General features: G+C 52.7%; 7 protein-coding genes across 7 annotated transcripts; 3 read left to right on the top strand and 4 right to left on the bottom strand.

Moving 5' to 3' along the window:
• Nucleotides 1-2: 2 nt before the first annotated feature.
• BDW47DRAFT_66743 (translation termination factor GTPase eRF3) lies at nt 3-2536 on the bottom strand. The gene is made up of 2 exons (XM_024819568.1): nt 351-2536; nt 3-296 (listed from the first exon to the last, which is right to left on the bottom strand). Exons 1-2 carry the CDS (start codon nt 2451-2453, stop codon nt 240-242), a joined length of 2160 nt encoding a protein of 719 aa, XP_024675348.1. The 5' UTR covers nt 2454-2536; the 3' UTR covers nt 3-239.
• A 386-nt stretch (nt 2537-2922) lies between these two features.
• Nucleotides 2923-5598, top strand: BDW47DRAFT_66731 (RanGTP-binding protein). The gene is made up of 6 exons (XM_024819567.1): nt 2923-3193; nt 3259-3290; nt 3354-3411; nt 3485-3553; nt 3607-3641; nt 3697-5598. Exons 1-6 carry the CDS (start codon nt 3173-3175, stop codon nt 5501-5503), a joined length of 2022 nt encoding a protein of 673 aa, XP_024675347.1. The 5' UTR covers nt 2923-3172; the 3' UTR covers nt 5504-5598.
• A 9-nt stretch (nt 5599-5607) lies between these two features.
• Nucleotides 5608-7425, bottom strand: BDW47DRAFT_99949 (BSD domain-containing protein). Its single transcript, XM_024820969.1, has 2 exons — nt 6381-7425; nt 5608-6292 (listed from the first exon to the last, which is right to left on the bottom strand). Exons 1-2 carry the CDS (start codon nt 7333-7335, stop codon nt 5994-5996), a joined length of 1254 nt encoding a protein of 417 aa, XP_024675346.1. The 5' UTR covers nt 7336-7425; the 3' UTR covers nt 5608-5993.
• Nucleotides 7426-7665: 240 nt separating this feature from the next.
• Nucleotides 7666-10357, bottom strand: BDW47DRAFT_99948 (uncharacterized protein). The gene has a single exon (XM_024820968.1). The coding sequence runs from the start codon at nt 9676-9678 to the stop codon at nt 7717-7719; it is 1962 nt and encodes a 653-aa protein (XP_024675345.1). The 5' UTR covers nt 9679-10357; the 3' UTR covers nt 7666-7716.
• A 225-nt stretch (nt 10358-10582) lies between these two features.
• On the top strand, nt 10583-12127 carry BDW47DRAFT_99947 (uncharacterized protein). Its single transcript, XM_024820967.1, has 3 exons — nt 10583-10753; nt 10831-10939; nt 11003-12127. The coding sequence occupies exons 1-3, from the start codon at nt 10664-10666 to the stop codon at nt 11821-11823; spliced, it is 1020 nt and encodes a 339-aa protein (XP_024675344.1). The 5' UTR covers nt 10583-10663; the 3' UTR covers nt 11824-12127.
• A 5907-nt stretch (nt 12128-18034) lies between these two features.
• BDW47DRAFT_115483 (class I SAM-dependent methyltransferase) lies at nt 18035-22077 on the top strand (the record flags this gene model as incomplete). The annotated part of the gene is made up of 6 exons (XM_024814803.1): nt 18035-18060; nt 18138-18217; nt 18278-18439; nt 18519-19207; nt 19724-20054; nt 20159-22077. The coding sequence occupies 6 exons, from the start codon at nt 18035-18037 to the stop codon at nt 22075-22077; spliced, it is 3207 nt and encodes a 1068-aa protein (XP_024675343.1).
• Nucleotides 22078-22242: 165 nt separating this feature from the next.
• On the bottom strand, nt 22243-23399 carry pup1 (proteasome core particle subunit beta 2). The gene is made up of 3 exons (XM_024820966.1): nt 23138-23399; nt 23037-23084; nt 22243-22966 (listed from the first exon to the last, which is right to left on the bottom strand). The coding sequence occupies exons 1-3, from the start codon at nt 23261-23263 to the stop codon at nt 22322-22324; spliced, it is 819 nt and encodes a 272-aa protein (XP_024675342.1). The 5' UTR covers nt 23264-23399; the 3' UTR covers nt 22243-22321.
• Between the last annotated feature and the right edge of the window lie 5 nt (nt 23400-23404).

Genomic DNA, 23404 nt, shown 5'->3' with positions numbered 1-23404 from the left:
AGTGAACATTCCAATCACTTTTATTCCAATCGATTAAAGCAAGATGGGAATTCTATACGCAAGGAGGAAATAAAAAGAAGTAATAGGTTCATCATCGTCAACCGAGTCCGGGCGTCATCATTCACCCAGCTCTCTACCAGCCAGTAATTCCTCCCCGCAGCCGACGGGCCTGCACCCTGTTTTAGGGGAGCTGGTAGGATCAACTAGGAGGGGGTAATCTTGGTGTCGAGGATGGGCATTTATTTCTCCTCGTTGGGAATCAGTCTGGTAATCATACCAATGGCAACGGTTTGGCCCTATGATCGGATTAGTATTCGCTCGATTAAATCTTCTTAAGGAGGATAACTCACCTGGTCACGCAGCGTGAACCGACCCATCTGGTTGTAATCCTCAAAGCGCTCCACACACACCGACCCAGCAACACTGGTAACGTCCAGACGGGCGATGATCGTCTGGCCCTTGCTGGCGAACGGCGGGGGGCGCTTGCTCTTGCGGCCGGTGCCGGGCTCACACTTGTGCAACAGGGAGGACACCGTCACTTCTTCCACAGCGGAGTGTACGTGCATGACGCAGTTGTACCCAGCCGTCAGGATGCTCTTCAACTCGAGAATGCGGATCTTCGCTTCGAAGGAAGAGACGCAGTGCACCAGACGCTTGGGCGAGCAAAGCACGAACCCGGGCAGGATGTCTTCCTCTTCGGCACCGCGGAGACGCATGCGGACCTGATCACCGCAGGTCCCGGTGGCGATCTCGTCCTCAGTTTCGCCGTACAGGGCCGCAATTTCGACCTTCTGGCGGTTGGGCATCATGATGCAGTTGGAGTTCTTCTTGATAACACCGGATTCTACGCGGCCCTCCACTATCGTACCCATGTCGCGGTACTTGGAGCTGACGGGCATCATGAACGGAGCGTTGATCTTGCGCTCGGGCATCTTCATGTCGCTGAGATACTCCAGCAGCGACGGACCGCCATACCACGGGGCCAGATCCTTGGGGACACGGTCCTTGACACCCAGGGTGCGCTGGGCCGAGATGGGCATGAAGAACAGGTCGTCCTTCTTGTAGCCGAGAGCCTCAAGGAACTTGGAGACCTTGACCGTGCACTCGTCGAAACGGGCCTTGCTCCACTCCACGGTGGGGTCGTCCATCTTGTTGACGGCGACGATGAGCGTCTTAACGCCCGTGTTGCGAGCCAGCAGCGCGTGCTCCCGGGTCTGACCGCCCTTCTCGAATCCAGTCTCGTATTCACCCTTGCGCGCGGAGATGACGAGGACACCGACATCGGCCTGCGAGGCACCGCCGATCATGTGGTGGACGAAGGCCTTGTGGCCCGGGGCATCCAGGATGGAGAAGTCGCGCTCGACGGGGCCGTCGGGCGACTGGATGGTGAGCTGGAAATGAGCACGGCCGACCTCGACGGTCTTACCCTTGGCACGCTCCTCGTTGGTCAGATCCAGAGCCCAGGACAGGTACCAGGTCTCTCGACCGGCCTCCTTGGCGTCCTTCCGGTACTTCTCCAGGGTTCGCTCATCGACCATGCCCGTGACGTACAGGATGGCACCACCCAGAGTGGACTTGCCCGCGTCGACGTGACCGATGAACACGATGTTGACGTGTTCCTTCTTCGCGCCGTAAATTTCCTTCAGCGTATCCTCATCCACGTCGGCCTGTTGTTCCTTGGCAACGGCATCCGCAGCACGCGCGGCGCGGGTGACCTCGCTGCGCGACGGGCTCGACCGCCCGGGGCTGGAACGGCCCGAGGCCGAGGGAGCGGGCGAGGACTTGCCGCTGGCGGCTGCCTTTTGCTCCGCCTTCTTATCCGTCTTGTCCACCGCCTTGCTGGCCGTCACCTTGGCCGCCGACTGGGCCGCCTCCGTGCCCTGAGTATCACCGGGAGTGTTGGAGCCCGACGAGGGGGTGGTCGAGGGGGTGGGTACGCCAAGGGACAGGACCTTGGTCTTGGGAGCGGAAGCAGAGGTACTGGCTCCTCCGATCGAGAGAACCTTGGCCTTGGGGGGAGCGGCGTTGCTGGCGGCGGGCTTAGGGGCCGACTGGGCGGGTTGCGAAGCCGGCTGGGTGGCTGCCGGAGCGGCCTGGCGCGGCTGCTGAGCGAACTGTTGCTGCTGAGGGTTCTGAGGCTGCTGATAGCCACCGTACGGCTGGTTATAGGTCTGGTTGGGTTGCTGGCCGTACGCGCCATACTGGTTGTTGTTGTACTGCTGGCCATACTGCGGGTAACCGCCGCCGTACGCCTGCTGACCATACTGAGGGAATCCGCCACCATATTGGAACGACTGACCCGGCACAAAGGCCTGAGCCCCTGGCGTAAACGCCGACGCCCCAGGGTGGAAGGAGGGGGCCTGTGGCTGAGGGCGGCCTTGTGCGTTCAGGTTGACACCCTCGGCCTGCTTGGAGAGCTCATCCTCCCAGGAATCGGGGGTGTTGCCGGCCATATTCCAGGTAACTCGAAATCAACAGAACCAGGAGACGGACAGAGAGAGAGAGACCTCGAGTGATGACCGAGGGGGAGATGAGGAGGAGTTGAGGGAGTATGGACGAGAGTATACAAGTGAGGGGCGCCAGCGACCTCGATGGATTTTGCACCGGCTGAGTCAGCACCCCGCCCACGCGTGGATCAGAGCCGCATCCTCACGTGATCTCCCCTTTGGGACCCCGCCATATCACTTGACTCTGATGAATCATAACTCATTGTAGTTGCAGGTGGGAATAGATTATACCCACCATGAATATACAGAACAGCAGAAATGTGTGATACGGATATGGATACGATACAGAATGTGGAATGGAATATGGTTGGGCAGTAAAGTATAGATCGCTCACCGCCCCGCTATCATTTTGCACTGTTTGTCTTCTCCATCATCGCGACGACGTCGTATTCTGTATGGATTTCTGGGTGGATTCTGAATGAATGCAGACACTCAGGTAGACCTTAATTTGCCTCGATCAGATGGGCGACGGTTACCTACTTCTTATTGTTTCTTACCTATAGGCATAGACCTTTTACATCCACGCGCAACAGACCAGACCATGTGGGTTTCTCGTTATCGATAAGAAAAGCACCACAAAATCCCCTCATTGCCTCAGGAGCCCCGTCTTCATCCGCTGGACTCAGTATACTCTGTCGATCGACTGTCTATTATACGTTGGCAAGATGGACGCCTTTCTCGGCCGGGTATGTTGCTGGTGTTATTGGGAAGAGAGACGAGGACGAATGCCATATGCTAACTTTGCCTTTAGCTCACCCAGCAGGCGATGAACTATGCCATCCGGTGAGACTCGGATGGAAGACTTGCGAGACAGCTGAGAAGCGAGCTGACACAGTACTATCTTAGCTCGGGGATCGCCATTACAGCAAACTATGCAATCGGTCAGTCAACGCGTTTGCTGAAAGTGAGTGAAATTCTTCCCCTGTTGGTCAATGCGGACATTGATATCTAACGGCAATCCTTCTGGTTTCCTGCAGAATGTGGAGGATCGAGAAGAACGAGAGGAGCTCTTGTCCCTTCAGCAGCGACTGGAGAGCAAAATTCAGGTGAGGTGGGTCCCCGGATGGTCACAGCAAAGGAGGCTAAACCAAGAGTACAGGTCATATCTCCCGCCATCGACATGATCGAGCTCATGTGGGTACTCACATATCCAAAGATGCATTGCATAAGATCACTAACCCGCTTCTAGAGCGGCCCGGGGCAATACCTCGCTCGAATCTGCCGTCTACCTGACGAAATCTCTCCGATTGGATATCCAGGCTCTGGGGCAGCGACTGGCCAACGCCGCCGCATCAGAAGAACTAATGCGCAGAGGCGCAAAGTCGTCCCGAGACCGTTCCCGCAATGACGCCGAAATCAAATACATCATCAAGGATATCAAGAAACTGCTCATCCGGATCGAAGACGCGGTGCCGCTGATGAACCTGGCCATTACCACATCCGGGGCCAAATTATCCACGAACTTGCCTTCCACCATATCGCCAAGCCGATTGCTGCAGGCCAGCACGTTCTTGACGGCGGGGGATACGCAGTATTCAATGTTCCCGGCGCAAGCGATCCAAATCGGACCCACCTTCACGCTGTCATTGTACATGCTTTTTGCAAGCCACCTGCGCCCCCATGACGAGGAGGGTATCCGCACGACTACGTGGAAGGAGGTCGTCCATAAAGCACGCTTGAAGCTTCGACGCGTTCCGATGGATCTCACCGTCCCTCCGGCAGAGGCGCCGCCACGACACGAGCAGCTCCCGGCTGAGGCTCGGGTGGATGAGTTCGCCTACCAATTGCTCCTGATCGAAGATCTAGACGACGGCCGGGTGCATACGCTGGACGAGGATGAGCCACAGCCGCAGGCATACGAAGACGTCAAGACCGCCGGCCTCCGCGAAATTGTTCCCATCCACCAAATTTCGAAAATCTTCTACGCCGACACCGGCAAGATCCTCAACATCAGCCCAGACGGGGAAACCAACAACCCGGTCCTCCTCTTGAAGCGTGACATCAACGCCATACCACCGCGGCGCATGGTCGAACGAGAGCAGTCGGCGTACGGCCACCCCGATGACGACTCCGACCAAGACAGCGCAGTAGACGAGCTCCAATCCCAGCTCGACGCCCAGCTAAACGGATCCGCCTCCGCAGCACCGCACACCAGCTTCCACGAAACTTCCATCCCCGACGAATGGCGCATCCCCAAAGACCTCGACCCAGAATGGATGGCCTTCGAAGTCTACAACGAAGACGACGAGTCAGACACCGAATCCGAAGCAGACACCCCACAATCCCGCCAACGCGAAGACTCCCTCGACCCAGAACAACTCGCAAAGCTCTCCCTCGACTCTGAAAACCCCCGAGCAACACCACCCCGCCCGCGCGGCCTCTCCAAACCCACCTCCACAACCACAACCACCAAAACCATCACCAACCCCCTCTACAACAACATCCGCACATCTCTTTCCCTTCTCGAGACCCTCCTCCGCCTCACCTCCCTCCAGCAATTCCAACAACAATCCCACCTCTCCATCAGCGACGAGCTCCTCAACTTCTTCCTCGAAGAATCCTCCACAACCGGCGCCGGCGGCGACGAGCAACACCGCCAGCGTCTCCGCGCCGACGCCCGCCGCCGCGTCGGCTGGGACCCCTACGACGAAAGCCCTGTGAAGCGCCGCGGCGAAGACTACCAGTACGCCGGCACGCCGTTGCGCACTTACTCCTCCCACGACGGGAGCGATTACCCTTACAACTCGCCGAGTGAGTATCGCGCGAAGGGTTTGCATCTTCGGTCGAGGGAGCATACGCCTAACCCTGAGACGCCGTCGCAGTCTCGTCGTGGGACGCCGGTGAAGAATGGTTCGCAGCGGCAAAGTGCGATGCGGAGCACGCCGCTTTCGAAGATGTCGTCGCGGGTTGCGATGGATAGGCCTGAATATGATGAAGATGATGGTGAATATGATGATGACGGTGTGGAATCCAAGGTGAAATGGGAGGAATCTTGATGGTGGTCTGTCACAATACTGCGTTATGTAACAGTCTGTGTTTACTTTCCCACTCATGATATGTACGGATATAGCAGATGAAAAACACTGAAAATGTGATAGCGGTTGTAAATAGCTAGGTGCTCAGATGGTAGAACAGTAGCTACAGCGTAGATACAAGGTAAGAAAATGTTGATTGACCGGCCATGTAGCACAGGACGATCCACCGTTTGTAACAGTGAGTGAGACCCATCGCAAACAATCAACCAACGAAAGAAAAAGATGTCCACGCGGGGGATTGATATCAAGAAAGCAAACTAAATAGTCGCTTGACAACGCAATAAACAACAAGTCCTCAACAGCTAACTCCTATAATCGACAATCAGAAGACAAAAAAAAAACAGTGAACAAAAAACCATAACTCCTTCGTCAAGATGTAAAGCGTCAAAATACCTATAGACATAGACGGTGTTTCCAAATCAAGACTTGCCACTCACGACACGCGCTATCCTTACTCCCAGTCATCGTCGCTCTCGTCGTCCTTGGCCTTTTCCTTGGGACTGGCGGGCGTGCGGCTGGTGGTTCCGCTGACGAGGTCATAGCTGGATTCGCTGTCCGCGGATGATTGCTGGTCGTTGGAGGGGCGGCGTTCGTTGGACTTGGGAGTAGACTTCTCGGCGGCTGGGGCAGCGTCGGCTTGGACGTCGTCGGTGGGCTTGTTGGTCTTGACTTGCGGGGTCGAGGGGGAGTCGGTGTCGTCGTCAGAATCGTCGTCCCACGCGACCTCTTCTTCGTCGCCTGCGTTGGCGCCTGTACTAGTCAGACCAACTCGCACTAAGAATGGAGAAATGGGATAGAAAAAAATGAAATGATTGAAGTAAAGAAAAAAAGAACATACCCTTCAGCAACTCCTTGCGCTTCTGCTCCTCCGTCTCAATAACGAGACGCAAGAAATAATATCTGCACCAAAACGTCGCATACTCCACTTGCTCCGGCACCAACTTCTCCATCGCAGACCGCAGCTCAGGATACTTCTCCAGATCAGCAGCGACATCATCCGTCTTACTATCAATATCGAACTTCTCCTTAAACGCCGCCCACTCATCGCTGACCGGATCCTTCGTGAAGCTCTCCAGATTCGAATGAATCACGTGCAACTGGGCCTCAAAGCGCGTCGCATGGATCACCCGCTTGCCATCCGCGTCCTTGCTCTCAAAGAGCAGCTTATCGGCCTCCGAATCCGGCGGAACGATGCTCACAGCGTCACGCAGCTTCTGCCCAATATTCATCCCGAATCGCAAGATAGCCTCGTCGGCTGCTTCCTCCGCCTTCTCGATCTCCTTCAGCCGCCGAGCTGCCTCGGCTTTCAAGCGTGCCAGGAATCCCTCCCCGGACGCAGACCCCTCGCCTTCGGCGCCCGTGCCGGTCGGCGTAGACGCCTCGTCCTTGGCAGCACCACTGCTACTACCCTCGGCATCCTCCCCGCCAGCAAACGCCGTACTCAGCGACAATCCACGTGTGCGACCCACAATATTCTCCCTCAGGTCCGAGAACCCCTTAACGGCCTCCTCGCTAGCAGCGGCATACTCCTGCCTAGCACCCTCATAGTAACTCTCTCCCTGCTTGCGCACATTATCCCACAGTCCACCAATGCGAACGCCCCAGGGGCTGGCGGAGAAAGCACGGAAAGTCTCCTGCAGCTCGGTGTTGAGATCGACGGGCGGGTGGTCGGCGGCGGCGGCATTGTTGGAGTCGCCTTCTTGGGTGGCGCCGCTTTCTTTGTTGTCTTCTTTCTTGGCGCGCTGGCTGGCGGCGAAGATCTCGCCTTCGATGTGGTCGTAGGCTAGATCCATGTCGCTGGGATGGGTGGGGTGGATGTTTTTTGTTGTTGGTTGTTTAAGGGGGGTAAGTGAGTAACGTTGGGTGGATTGGAGAGGGGGAACTGATAACGGGCGGCTGGCTGGTGCGGAGAGTCGATTGTGGATTCACTGTGGGCGTTTATCGCGTCCGTTTCCGGGCCTACGACGGGCCGAGCCCACTGTAGTCATGTCACTACTAGTAGTGACTACATTACATACAGGAGGTCTTGGTTTATTCCATTTCATAATGATCGAATTTGTTGTGACACTTGTTGATTCGTTCCTTCATTTTTTGTTCTAAATAGCTATTTGTCTAGTATGGTGCTAATCCATATGCATATGCGGGTATATATATCGTGTATCAATGTAACGCTCTCAACCACTCGTATCTGGAAGATTGTAGGGTTCTCCTACGCTATCTTGACTTCCCAGCCAGAACGCCGGAAAGGGGACGCTTTCCATTACACTGGAAGTAAGAATTTGGCTGCCAGTGAGGATACCTCGGGCGGGAGGTTTCTGCTGTTGATTGGTAGCCTTGGTAAATCTGTCTGCTGGCTGCGATGACTCGACTTGGACGGCGGCGTTTGGGGCTCGGGGTCCGAGTGGTTTCTTGCTGTCTGTAAGCATGCTAGTTTCGTGCCGTGCGACGGGCGAAGACTCGGGAACAAGTTCAGTCGATGTCCTTTCCAGATCCTGAGATTGTGTTTGTGATTGCGTTTGCGTTTGAGTTTCCGTCTGAGTTTCAGTCTGGGTCGAGCTCTGGACGTGTAATGGATCAGATGGGATGGGCGATCCAATGCCTCGAGATGGGCGTGACCCAGAAGCTGTCGACATGGAGTGGGAGTTGTGGGGTCCCTCAGGAAACAGTTCTGCCATTTTCTGTGTATTCAACACTGGGATAGGCTCTAGCGGAAACTGTGTGGCAGGCTGCACCCTCCGATAGCATATTGATGCATCGGATGGGAGATTGGTTTCTGACGTGAGACAGGACTCGGTCTCTAGCTCGGTGTGAGGAATCGGTGGGAGATATTGGGAGTCAACATCAGGCAGCTCGTCATCGTCATTGTGTTTGTCGTTGGTTTCATTATCGTCATCACTTTCGAGTAGGCGCGCCGTGGGTGAGGTGGGAGTACCAGAGAAGCCGCACTCTGAACTGTCGTAGTCCGATTCACCATCGGTCTCATATACCACGGTCCTAGGCGTGGCGGTGGGAGGTTGTTCAGATTCATCAGCCGCGTTTCCTATGCCCACTGCACTATGAGCGGATGGCTCATAGAAAGCAGGCCGATTAAGCGGCGAATACTCTCGCTTCACGGGCGTCGGGGACATATGTCGGGGTAGTGTTCCTAAATCCGGACTCTGTCGCGATACTCTTAGCTGGTCATCTTGGGGCAATTCTTCTTTGATAGGATGGCTGTCCCGTGGCGAAAAGCGTTTCAAAGGAGACCGCTGCGCGCTGCGGAATTGGGAAGAGGATATTATGGCGAGTCCCGGGCTTTCAGGCGACTGCGAAGAAGGAATGGTAGTTCGGTGGTTCCGAGGCGTTTTTGGTAGTTGCGAATCATGGTGCTGAGCATCTCTTGCCGGAGATTTCACTGTTGTATCCTCTGTCACATCATCACTGTCCAGTTTCCGTCTTTTGCTTTCGCCGGGGGTTTCCTGAGTGTGATCGTGATCTAAAACCCTCTGGTTCGATATACGATTCCTCTGGCTTTCTTCCCTTTTGGGAGTAACGTAGGTGTACTCCAGCTTCACATCGTCATCAGGCTCGATCTTCAAATAACGGCGCACATAGTCCATCTGCGTGAGGGTTTTATCCTTCTCTGCTGGTTTGTTGTCCTTCTTGCCGCGCTTGTTCTTCGTCTCTCGCTTTCCACCAGCTCTGTCCTTGTTCGAATCCTTCCTCTGTTTTTTCGACTGGTTGGTTTTCGAATCCGACCCAAACCTGACAGTGCGGGCGTTGCCTCTCGGAAGACGTGACGGTGGTTGGTAGTCATCATCTGCCGAATCATCAATCTCAATCACCTCTCGCGACGGTAGAGTACCATTTCCAGGCGCCCCATCAATATAGTCGAGATCATCATCGTCCTGCTCAAAGCTACCCTGCGACTTCGTCGACACGAAATCAATCTGCGTGAGGGTGGGCTGGTCTCGCGCACTGGGCAACGAGTTCCTCTTCCGCGGTCTCGACGCAGACGCCGACGACACTGGCGTTGCACTCCTCTTCTTCGAGGTTGTCGCTGCTCTGGGCTTCAGCGCCGAAGGGGCCCGGTCCGGCGTCTGGAAATGACCCTGGTTGGTGTTGGCAGTTGTCAACGGATGGCCTCCCCGTCTCATCGCAACTCAGGTCTGTGGAAGGGACGGGAGGGTTTGCAGATAGCCATATGAGTTGGAGATGGTGGAGCCTTGCACGCGCGGGTCTTGGACAGTTTCGGATGGTTTTCTTGTTGGATATCGGTTGTTGATAGTTGGTTTGAATGAAATGACAAGTCGCGTCGACGCGTCGGAATCATGTAAGCGTAAGTGGTGCCTGAGTGGCCCGAGCGTCCATGGTTCCAGAACCTCAACCCCAAGGCACATCCATACTGGGACGCTCAGCGTATTCAGTGGGCTAATGATGATGAGTTCTTTGCTCGAACAGTTCGAAAACACTTGAAGGAGGAGAATGAATACTCTGCACTGATAACTGATATGAAGTTTCCAGCTAACTACTATATATCGTCAAATGTTGTCCCAAGCATGCGACATATATAATCACACCATCTGTCTCTAAGTTTCCATGGGCCACAGCATTCGACTGAAGCTAGCAGATAGAATAAAGCAGGGTATGGGATTAAATAAAACACTAGAGGACCACGATATCACTTGCGCCATGACTTCAGGGTTACATCACTTGATAACCCAAAATCGCTTGCAATAGCAGGAACATTGTCCTAGGCTTGCAATCCATTCAAATGACACATACGCAATCTAATAGCCACAAGGTTCTAAAACTCACCTGAGGAGAAACTTCCCGATCAAAATGAGGACCAACAGTCGAACGCATCGTGGGAAACTTCAAGCCCTCAGCACTCGACGGTCAAGTCTCTCATTCTAATAGCGCACCGGAAACAACAGGAGCTTTATGCTTTCATTGTGGCGTACTCAGCATGTCACAATGAGATCAGGGCCTTACGGTGTACTGGTTATATAGTAGGGTAGACTACTCACCATCTTCAAGACCAGGAACACCTACACAAACCACCAAAGATCGATCCAAATCAGGAAGACATCATTCACCACCCAAATCTACGCAACAAGGTGATTAACCAACAGAGTGAAAATGAGAGTCAGAGCCCACAACAGAATGTCTCCCGACACTATGATCAAGCCGGTGCTCTCGCTTTGCACGGTGAAATTTTCCTTCCTGCCGGTATGTACTCCTTATCCCCCCAAAAGACCATGCCGTCAATTGTAAACACCGGCTCTACTGATACCAACCACCCTCAGATTCATTCAATGGATATATGCTTCAAAAAGCGGGCCAATGACGTGGAGCGCTTTATAGGAAATTCCGGCCTCAGGCACAAGGTCTTTCTATCTAACATGATTGCTGTCGGTAGGTTTCTCACTCTTCTATCCGCTCAAACACGCACTGAAAGAGAAACCCAACAAACTACAGAAGGAACATGGGACCAAATATTCCAGCTCATCTGGGACGTCCATAACCTGATTGACGGGGATGGCATGCCCAGGATCCAAGCCAGCATCAGCCTGAAAACTGGGCAGGGCCTTGGACCGATGCCTAGGTGCGACATGTCTTGCTGTGAGTCTACGGACGCGAATCGCGCCCACACCATTGATACGGCTGACGAAATGCGGCCATTGGGGGCCCCTATCTACGACTGGTCCTACGCTGGGCCCACGGACGCGAGGCGTTCTCACACCAGCGATAAGGCCGACGAGACCCAGTCATTGAGGGAAACCAGCTACGGCTGGTCCCCTCGGTCTCCGGACGCGAAGCGTTCTCACCCCAACGGTAAGGCCGATGAGATCCAGTCACTGGGGGAAGCCAGCTACGGCTGGTCCCCTCGGTCTCCGGACGTGGAGCGTTCTCACCCCTGCGATCAGGCCGACGAGACCCAGTCACTGGGGGAAGCCAGCTGTGGCTGGTCCCGCACTGCGTCTTTGGACACGGAGGGTTCTCACCCCAGCGATAAGGCCGATGGGACCCAGTCATTGGGGGTGTCTAGCTACGACTGGTCCTGGACTGGGTATAGGGACACAAAGCGTTCTCACTCCAGCGATAAGGCCGACGAAACCAAGTCACTGGGGGAGACCGATTACGGCTGGTCCGTCACTGGGTCTTTGGACTCGAAGCGTTCTCACACCAGCAATAAGGCTGAGGGGAATCTGGAATTGGAGCGATATCTCGAATCGGTTAACAGGCTTGTCGCGAGAAGGGCTGAGAACGAGAGTCCTGATTCTACATCCTGTCTTTAATACTTAGCTATACGGAGTCGGGAAGACGATTTCGCTAAGTCGTTGGTGATTGTTTCGCGTGCGCAGCCATTGCCATTTTTAGTTTCGGTGAGAGCTTCTACTCGTTGAAGGACACAGAAGCAGGGAGGCGATGTTAATGATTCATCTTGTCGCTGACAGGAAGGGTATTGGCGGGTGAGATCAGGTGGGGATCGAGTCTGTTGCCGGGGGAAAATATCGCAGTGTACGGAGTAGTTTCCTCTTCATTTATCATGCCGTTAGTTGTGGTGGTGTTTTCTTTGTTTCTATTCTATTTCGTTTCCTTTTATATCCTTCCTGCTTTATTGACTACTGCAGCCTATCAATTACCCCCGGCTAGTACTAATTATGCAGTTGGAATGCATCCAACGTAGAATGTCTCCGAACAGTCAGTTCAAAGGTTATCTCCCCTAAAACGACCGCTCAAAGCGTAGAAAAAAACCCCGAAAGACATAACTGAAAACCCAGCAGCACGGAGCACCAAACATCCTTCATGTCGATTGGCTCCTGCATATATGTTACCGACGCCTCGGGCTCATCATCACATTGTCAATGCAAGACTGTCACACAAGACAGCACACGAAGAACAAAATCCCAAACCTCGCTAAAATCCCGGTCCAAGGACGAGACCCGAGCTAGACAAGGGTCAGTATAGTAAGCGTGGAAGCAGCCTAGCCTGCCAGGTGTTCGATGCGCTTTTTATTCTACGGTCACGTCGTACCACCGACTCATGGCGCTAGTTATGTACCCTAGGTAGTACTCCGTAGTCATTCTAGGGTTTACCGCCAGAGTGGTTCCCACTACCGGTCTGAACTCGATTCGGCTTACCTCCCCAACTGATCCTGGTCTCGGAGGGACGGAGTGTAACGTATCTATAAATTTGCTTTTGGGGATCCGGGAAGTTGGTTTTGGGACATGTGTTGCTGGGATGGGTTGGTTTGGACCTTTACGTGGCTTGCAGGTCATGCAATATGCAATGAGAGGGAGGTGAAACAGGATACGTCAAGTTCCATGATTATGATGATCAGAAGGTGGGCGCATTTTATTAGGAATACATGATTATAAACAGCTATGCGGGTCTAGGGTTCGTTATAGCTTCTACGCTGTAGTATGCGTGGTTTAATACTGGATATAGTTACAGGGATGTTCGCCGTAGTCATCTATGCTGGTGACAAGATCATGGATACAGGGAAGGATAATGCAACATGGTTTCTTGTCTTCCCTCTTCCCTTGTATTTATTATTATTTTTTCTATTTTTTTATTTGATGTTATCCTATTTACTCTACTGTATTATCAATTTATCACTGATTTCTTACGATGTGAGGTACTGATCATCCGATTAGCCACCACCCATGTCATAATACACCTGGAATCCTGCACATCATTGCAAACAAGGACTAGAGCCATTGCCACCGACCCATTTTCTCGCGCCTTTCTCCAGATCAATACATGAACTACCAGTCCAGTGTCCATCATACATCTCACTGAGCCAAATTCCAAGAGGGGTCGTCCACTTCCCGCGCTTACCCACCTTAGGCAAGAGGGATAACGGACGGACGGCCAGGCGTCCGTCCGGCCGTCTTGGAAGAAGCATGCAGATCCAGGCTGCATTGCAGACTTGGCGCAGCTTCTTCGCTCTTCTGTTTCACCCTCCTGGTCTATACTGGGTGGAAAGAGCGGGGTATAGTAGGATAGGATAGTAGTGCGAGGAATGAGGAAAATTTTAACCGCTACGCCAAAATACTGACCAGCATCTGGTATAGGGCTTGATCTGACCGTAATGTCCTACAAAGGATAAATTAAGAAGAAAAAAATGAAAGAAAAAAAGGAAGATCCGATATGCTAAGCAGAAAGAGAGTGTGTTGCTTATGTGACATACAGCATACCCTGCGAAGAAGAAATTCTAACCAGGGGGTGTTCGCCTAACCCTCAAATCCCCATGAAGAAGTGGCTCGCAGATTAGAATTACAACTACTAGCCGTACTGGCCGTGGGGATGAAAGATCTCAATACTGATCCTCCTCGGTCAGACTCGGTGCCTGGTAGGGTAGGTATCCTGGTTTACAGAATACACTCAGCGAGATACAGCTGGTCTCTTTTGGCGACTCCACATCCACACCGCTGTTGAAAGTGAACGTGAAAGCAGGATCGTGGCATGGGTAGATGGACCCTTGACGAGTTAGTGTGCGTGCTAGCTCGGTCCAAGGATGCAGCGTGTCATTACGAGAGATTTGCTAGAATGCGGAAAGCTTGATTGGGGAGTGGGTTGATTGAATAACTATCATTAGTACGAGGGATCTCGACTTGAGGATTAGAAGGCGAATTGAAGGTCTTTGGGATAACGTCGTTGTTCTTCATGGGTATCTATCGAACCATCGGTGATGATTGTCAACCTCGGGAGATTTTCTGGTTTCTCTTATGTTTGTTTCTATTTTCTATTTTTCGTCTGCTTTGTTTGTCTCTCTACTAGACGCGTTTTGTCTTTCTGTCAGCTGTCAATGCCAAGTCAGCTCTGATTACGACAAGGCAGACAGCCTTTGCACCGGCAATCCTAGAAAAAGCCATGCTCCACATGTCCAATTGATGGAAAGAAAGCAAGAGTGGCATGATGCCGTCTGAAGTTGAAGATGGCCAGACCAAAGGCGTAACCAGGAGAGTGACCTGTCTCATAGTCCCATTCTCGCCATGCAGTAGCGAACTTCGGCTGTCGTCAACTAAACCCAAAGTGCCTAGAGAGATGAACCAGTTCAAACCCCGAGAGCCCACCAGTCCTCAGTCCTCAGTGCACTGTCGGGATCACCAACTCGGTTACTGAAGGCTGTCTCCGAACTAATTCTCATCGGTTGAGGTGGAAGCTGATACTGCTTTCCACCTGCATAGTACGTCTTAGAAAGGTTTCTTTACTTCTTTTATTCTTCTTTGTTTCGTCTTGTTTCTTCTTTGTTTCTATTCCCTTTCGGGCTCGCCTCTATAAGCGATGTACATGCAGCGAAATGATTGGTCTCTGGGATACAGCGTGGATACCTCGACTGTAAGGCTCTCGGTCAATTATGTGGCGAGGCTAGTATTAGTGGCATCGATATGAGCGACGAGAGCCTTGCTATGCGCAACAAACATGAACTGAACAGGCGGAGTTCCTTCCAAATTTCTAGCGAGCTGCATGATGGCTTGCATGTAAGAAAAGATGGGACCAACAAGGACACTCCATTATACGAAAGACTGACCGAGATAGCAGATAGGTAATACCGTTAATTACAGACACCAGAGATAGAAATGATGTGTTTGGACTACTAGTATGGCCTGGCTAGCACGATCATGACAGCCAAGGAAGTGAAGGAACTGCCTATACAGTGGAGAACCATCACTATTGTTCAAGAGTGAGGTTTAGTAGGCCTCTTTTACCTCCTCTCTAACATGGATAGAAGATTCTATAATGCAGCATCCTCCCAGTGTTACACCGTTGGGCAGGGATAATGCACGCGATTCCCCCGGGAGACCAGACCATCCAGACAAACACCCTCTGAATGGCCCGTTATCATCAGCATCGCTTCCCAGTTCCCACCGTGGTTCCCACCCTGTCCCGCTTTAAGTTTCACCTGCCGCCCGGCTTTCTCTTGGTTTGCAGCCACCAAGCCGACGATCAAGGAGACTCGAGTATCGGGCGGCCCCAAAAACACAAATCATGAAACAAGGAAGGAAATCATCCGTTCGGTTCCTCGGAATCCGTCCGTCGAGGTCAGGCCAAAGTCAAAAACCCCATCGAAGGATTGGAAACACACCACTGTACTACAGGCTAACGACTACTGGCATTGTTGAAAGGACGCACCTCCGAGATGGGTGACTCGTGGAGCCTTTGAACCGCCTTCAAGTGGGACGGAGTGGAGGCCCCATTCCACCGAAATGGGTGTGGGTCAGGGATCCGACAGCCTGGATACAGCGGCAAGTTGTCACTAACCCTGTTCGATATCACTGGTGCGAATCAGACTACGACGGATTGGGAAACACCCTCCATTGACCTCCTCGAGCTTACGGAGGATGTTCGAAGATAGGAAAGTAAGGCTATCTTGACTCTGACTGGGTTGTGGTCTGCGTTGTGGATGGAGACCCCTTGTTTCTTCAACTACACCGTACTGTCTATGTAGAAGGAACTGTTCTATGTTAGGACGCAAAGGGCAGATACAACACGAATCAGTTAGAGATTACTCCCCCTCTTGTGGATTTCTATCCCCTGTCTCCTGAACACTTCATCATCTCGGATTCACTTCCTTGAATAGGACAGACACATTCCTGACGCACCATCCCCTTGACGGGCAGTCACACAACTAGGGGGAATGTCTGAAGGATGATGACAGTTTCCGGCAGAATGGCACCAGCGGCCATTGGACCCCGGTCGCTGCTGAAGATCGTCCACTTCACCCCTGTACCGATGGACCTCCATCGTCGTCCGTCTGTGGTACCATCATCGAATGATCATGATCTTCTACCACAGTCGAAGATGATGTACGATACGATGAAGGGAGTTCTCCCGAACTAGGAATACCCGAGACATACTGATACCAGTAGTACGTACTAAGAATGTACCGAATGTGACGGGTTAGCCGAGGACTCGTACGGGTCAATACGAACCATCAGCCTAACCCCTTTGGATTTTTAGGCATTTGATGAACCAACCCCCAGATCCCGAGAGCCCGGTACACCCGTGTTTCTAATTTCGAGATGGAATGATGGAACAAGACGGCGATGTCCTACTGATGAGTGGCGACAACTTCAGCAACCGATCCTGTGCGCCTCCATCGTCATGGTCGAATCATCGAGCTCAGTAATACGACGTACACCTTGGAGAGGGGTTGGTGGATGATTGACTTTGTGCAGGAAACTAACTCTCCTGCCCACAATATCCTCCGTTCAATAAGCGGGGAGGGGCGCTGCAGAGAAGAAAAAGTTTCCGAGTCATCTCAGCCATCTATCTTGATTACTTGTCAAATACTCGAGTTGCTAGGGCGTGAGATACCCTAGTAAGCAAGATAGAAGATCGTACAAAGTATATCATACCATCATATCTCGTTTCACGCCGGAACCACCCTCCTGGGTTCATTGTCTGCATGTTGAGACCTGTGGTATGGTATTTTACTAAGGTAAATGCAAAGGTCTTTGCTTTTCTCAAGGCTCCGTCCCCTCATTTCTTCCGTTGGCGCCCCCGAGGTCGTTGGTTGGTTGGTAAACATCCCCTTTCCCTGCTAGCTTTCTCAGACTTTGGTTCCAGTGGATTACCTCCCCATCCACCTAAGTCAAACTTAATCCAGCCTGTCGGGTTTATAATAATCATACTATCATGGTAATCATGGTAATAAATTATAGCAAGTGCACATGATAGTGATAGAAGAAATAGATAGAAAATTGAAAAAAAGATCAAAAATAATCAAATGTGATTACTAGACTAGTTCTTGATTATAGAATAACTGAAATACACAAATACAGAATATAGATGGTTGGGATTTGATACTGAGAGTCAGGCAAGAAATAGAAGAAAATAAAATAGTAGTATAATTTTATAAAATAAAATCAAATAAAACAAATAAAAAGGCAACGATGACTCCCCAAGTCCCCTTCCCATCATACTATTCGACCTCCCCAGTAGCGTATACCGCCCCTGTCAACCTGCCCTTTCTACTGCCGAGCCCAAGCAAGTATTAACTACTAGTTATACTTCCCGTCTTTCTTAAGTCCTAGACCATTTTCCAGTACGTCGGGTCTCCCAGAGTCTTCAGATCCGGTCAATCTGTGATCATCGTCAACAGAGTGTGAGAAAATTGTAATCGTATCCCTGACCTGTTTGGATTCTTGTAAATATTTTGACTTTTCTATTTTTTTTTATCTTCTATTTTTGTTCTTCGTGGTTTCTTGATTTCTTTTTTTATCGTGTCAACCCGTGCAGATTGTCATTATAAGGTGTGGCGACGACCCTCCTGAGCGGACTCGGTATCCTCCCCACACGAAAATTGGCTCCAACGATCTGGATACGATGGGTGCGAAGTCGGCTGTAAGTGGCTTTCCCTTTTCCCCCAGTTCTATTTGTGGGCCTTGGATTCCACGGCCCGGTTCTTCACGATTTACCTGCCCGTCTCTCAACCCAACCTTTTTGCCCCCAGTCCTGGATCTAGATATACGAGGGTGGGAATCAAGCTGACGGACAATGTCTCAGGATACTGGTCAAGAACAGTAAGCTTCCTGTGACGATCATATATGATCGTGGTGGTTGTTGTTATCTTCCGACAGATCACTGACTACTGGAGCAGAGACACGCAGTCTTTGACTGACAGTGTGACCGACTATCCCATAGAAAATGGACGGCGATATCATAAATACCACGAAGGCTGTATGTTTTGCCCTACCTGCCTAGGACTGTCTCCAGCATCTTGTCTGACCTGATCACCAGCATACCCGTATCCAAATGACGAGAAGGAACTGGACCGTCTGGACCTGCAGCACCACATGCTCAAGATCGTCAACGACGGACGGTTATTCTTCGCTCCTATACAGAGCCCCCGACGAATCCTGGACGTCGGGACCGGCTCTGGGATATGGCCCATCGAGATGGGTAGGTACTCACGCTGCCCCCTCCCCCCTTACTACCGTACCATGTACAGTTTTCTGACTCTCACTTGTCCAATGCACAGCATCCCTCTTCCCACAAGCCGAAATCATAGGCACTGATCTGTCCCCTGTCCAGCCGACCGAGGTGCCCCCCAACGTCCACTTCTTCATCGACGACGCCACCGAGGAAGATTGGCTGTGGGAACCCGACTACTTCGATTATATCCGTGTCGGCCACCTGCTCGGTGCCCTGTCATCATTCAAAGAGATGTTACGCCAGACCATGAAACACGTCCGGCCGGGCGGCTACGTCGAGTGCCATGAGTTCGACCCCCGGCCACAGTGCGACGACGGCACCATGCCACCCGAGAACCCAGAGAGCTTCAGCGACTACGCCTTCCACGACTGGTGCGACTTAAACATCCGCGCTGCCCAGATGGCCGACCCCCCACGGTCATTCCGAGTAGCGCACCGGATGGCCCGCTGGATGCGGGAGGTGGGCTTCGTCGACGTCCAGCAGCGAATTTCCAAAGTCCCGCTCAACCCCTGGCCGGACGACCCGCATCTCAAGCGGATCGGGGCGTGGAGCGAGACGAACTGCCTCGAGGCACTATCCGGATACTCATATAAACCATTCGCATTGCTGGGGTGGTCAAAACCCGAGATTGAGGTCTTCCTGGTCGACGTACGGAAGAGCATCCAGAACCGCAATGTGCATGCCTACCTGAACTCTTATGTGGTGACGGGGCGAAAACCCCGGCCAGGGGAGCAGGTTCCGTGATCTGATCGCCTCACGTTTCTCTTTCTTATATATGTATGCACTTTTGTCGTCGCTTTAGGCTGTTTCACATTAGCATAAGATACCACTGTTGGGGAGAGTTTGGTGTTTCGAAGGCGTGCAGTATATAGGCTGAATGGAGTTGTACTCATCTGGACGCAAGTTTGTCTATAGAGACTTCGCTTCTCATTCCGAATCTGCCATTTATAATAGCTGTTTATGTAGACAGACGAGTAAGAAGACCCAGTCAATCTGCACCAAGTAATATTTAATTCATATTGACACGCACGTAGAATACACAAACAAAACCAAGCTCTAGACGTTGACACAGCAGCAGAGGCTCAAACATCCTCACGGCCTGGCACAAATTATGCAATGACGCTAGTCCATCTTGGTTAATGCACTGCACTGCACAACTCCATGTCCACCGCTTAGTCATCCCCACCTCCAACCTCCAAACATCCGCAGCGCAGCTCAGCTCCGCGCTTTTTAATCTGCCACCTCTAACAGGCCCAGACCCCTCAATTGCGCCTGCATGCACCCAATTGCCTCATGTCTCTCGGGAGACATGCCTATAGGCATGCGATTCAGCCACCTTCACGGACCCTCGTCGACCATGTGTGGATAAGCGAGGACTTCCTAGCGTCGACGTTCCGCCGGTTCGCAAACGGCCAGCAGCGCCGGTACGAGAGCCGGGTGCCGGGCCCGCTGGAGGCGAGGAGACGGCTGGCGAAGAGGAGGAATACGGCGCTGGCAGGCGTTGCGGGGCCCGGGCCGCTGGATGATATTGCTTGTTTGTCCGGGCGCAATGGGCGCGATCATATGAAGTGGACGACGGATAGTAAAGGGCGGACGGGGACGGCGTCGCAGCAGCCGCGAGGTGAGATTGGATCTGGATGGATCTGCTTTGCTGGGTTGGTTTCGGGTGTTAACTTTTTGTTATAGGGTCGCATCCTCGCCAGTTTGACTTTTCGTCGAATAATCCTTTCGCTTCTTATAATCAGGATGTCCACTATCCGCACGGGTTCGACCCGCCTCCGAGTTGGCCGGTGGGACCGGGTACGCCTGATCTACTCTCGACAGGGGAAGCGTTGGTCGCTCGTATAGATACGTGCCGGACGGTCGCGGATGTTAGGAATATCGTGCATCAGCTGCGCATCGATCTCATGCGGGAGCCTGAATGCAGTCAGTTGATATTTGGCCGGCTGTTGTCGCGCTCGGCCATTGGACAGGTGTCCACCGATGAGCTTCTTATGTTTCTCGATGACCCGTTTCTGAATATCCGGGGGGCAGGGAACTACCAAAGCGTAGCGGAGCACCTGGTGTCGTCCGCGACGGATCAACCGGGACGCCAAGCTTTGTTGGACACGATTGTTCGTGCTCTCGAGCTGGGTCTGATTCCGTCCGGGGAGCTGTGCGATATTGTTAGGACCGTGTCGAATCTCCCAGCTGAGAGTGTGACTGTGGATGGAGAGGGGATGGGGTCCGCGTTGCTCGTTTATCGGCAGATGTGGGATGCCATTGGACGGTGTGACATATACAGACATAAAGACCTCGACAGTGCGATTGTTGACGCGTGGCTTGGTGCGCTTGAAGACGAGACTGGATGTGAATCTTTCGGCTTGGCGAAGGATATAATCGTGGCGACTCAATGCCCTGACTTGCTCGACTGTCCCTGGGTAGTGGAGTTCATCACACGGGAGCTGGAACTTCATACGGAAACGGGCTCAGAAAACCATGGGGTCAAGATCCTGCAGCATTTTTTGCCGGAAGCTGCATCGGAATACATCATCGGTGTAACTGAATCGCTCATATCGTCCAAAAGAGCAGATTTACTGGGCAGATGGCAGGATTGCTTGCTAAAGCTTGGTGATATTTCGGCCCTCGTCAAAGCACAACGGTGGACCGAAGTCCAAAACCAAACGGCCGCCGCGCCTGGACTCTCACCCCGGCATCAGATTGTCCTTCGCCTCTGGCTACTACGGACACTCAGCAGAAACCTTCCGGAAGGGCCACTTTGGCGACGGGCGCCGCGGGCAAGTGATGCACCTGCATGCGACCTGTTCAATCTCTACCAGTCCATCGGCAAAGTTCCCACCAAAGACTTTTTACCCACTTTGATGCGGGCGATCCACGAGCTAGGCCTGCCTTCCAACGGCCTGCTACTGATGGCATCCCAACTCCGATTCCATAAGACTCTCACGCCAACAGCCCGCCGAACGCTCAAGGCAATGGAATCGCCTCCAGTCTCGTTCGCCGAGATTTTCGCAGACGTGCACGCTTACAACGCAGTCGCTCCTCATTTCTTCTCCGCCCTGCAAGAAGCCGTCCAGCAGATAGACATCACCAACCCCTCATTCATCTCGCACAGCATCGAACTCGCCCGCACAGGCGACTCACACAGCGTGTGGACCCTCCTCCGCATCTTCCGCTCCCACACACCTCTCAAAATCGCCCTCTCAATGTCGTGGGAAGTCACCCCTCCTACTCCCGACACAGCACCCCCCACCCCCAGGACTACTTCTTCCTGCCCAAACCCGCAAGCCGCTCTCGAAATGATCAACTCCCTCGCCATCTCCATTTCCTGCTCCTCGCAGTTCAGCCCCCGCTGCGCGTACAAGCTCGTCCACTGGCTGTATGTGTTCCTCGTGAGGCACGAGGCACCGGTTAAACCAGCGCTTGTGCGCGCGATGTACCATGCTGGGGTCATGCGGTTTCGGAGAGAGGGCCGTCGCGTCTCGGCTACGCAGTATGCGTTTATTATGGCGTTGGTGAGAGATACGGAGGGGGTGGATGTTGTGGCGGAGCTTATGAGCCCTCAGGTAGGGCGGAGTGGGCTTGGGGATGAGGAGATCATGGAGTAATGTTTCGGGTGCAATTGTATATAGATAAAAATACCTTTGATTCAATGTATAGGTAGATCGTTTGACCTTATGATATCCTTATTATACCTTGGGTACAGCCTGAAGTGTAGCGTCACGTGTTCCGGATTCTACAGATTCAAATACAGAGACATGATGGCCATGATGTGAGAATTCTCATTCGTCCAAGTGCAGAAACAAAGCGTATAACCCGATTAATCTACTTCGTTACCCTGTAACCCACCATTCACGAGTCCACCTCCATCAAGTTCGGATCCCCAGAGACCTCCTCAACAGTGACATACTTCCGCATATCCTCCTTGGTAACAACCTTCTGGCTAACCCAAGCAGTAGTACCCTTCTCAAAGCGATAGTTGCGAGCCTTCTGGCCACGCTCATTCGGCTTCATATAGTTCCGCAGCAGATCAGTCGGCTTATCATTCTCGATAACGCAGACATCAACATTACTACCGGAGCCCAAGTCGTTGAAGATACCAGCCTTGATCGCCTCCGACGCCAACGCGATCGCCTCCTCGCGGTTCAAGTTCGGCTTCCACGTCGACTCAAACACCGACATCGCAGCCAGCGAGCCAGACCCCATCGTCACGTAGGGAAGCTTGTCTGTGGACCCGTGCGCGTGCACCGTGTACAGACCCGTGCCGGTCGGGTCCACGCCCGCGACGACCAGGTATGCGCCGATGTGACCCTGGTATCGGAAGAGGTGCTGCTTCAGCATCGTCATGCAGGTGATTACGCGCGGCGGTCGGCCCGTCGACAGCGAGTGCAGCTCGACGTTAGAGCTGATTAGCGCCGTCGTGAACTCCGTGTCGGCTGCTGTGCCAGCGCCGGCACACCAGATCTTGGGGGCGATGTAGTGCAGCTTTTCGCAGTTCTGTTTTTCGTAACCGGAGACGTTAGTTGGGGGATTCTTGTGTTGGGTGAGGATTGATAGGGCGACGTACCTTGTCTGCTACGATGGGGCCGCTGGTGGCTCTGGTATCTGCTGCGATCTGTCACGACGTCAGTTATCATCCAGTTTGTTGAAAGGTTCCAATCAACATACCACAACGCCATTGTCAAAGACACAACCCACAATCGTGGTACCTGTGCTGGTGGCTTTGGGGAGAGGCACGCCCTTAGCGTGAAGCACGTTGTTGCGGTTGTAGTTGGAGAAATCGAAGCCACCCATGGTGACGGTTCGGGATTAGGGAGAGAAAGGAATATTCGGTAAGTATCGAGTGAAGGAAACCAATGCAAGGACAGCACGAGAGAGCGAGATGGGAGGTGGACAGAAGCAATGAGGGTTGGAGAAGAGTGGAGGACAATGATG

The sequence above is a fragment of the Aspergillus candidus genome, assembly GCF_002847045.1.
Source record: "Aspergillus candidus strain CBS 102.13 unplaced genomic scaffold BDW47scaffold_5, whole genome shotgun sequence".
NCBI lineage: Eukaryota > Fungi > Ascomycota > Eurotiomycetes > Eurotiales > Aspergillaceae > Aspergillus > Aspergillus candidus.
Note: the sequence above shows the minus strand (reverse complement) of the source record. Positions and strands in the feature narration are given on the sequence as shown.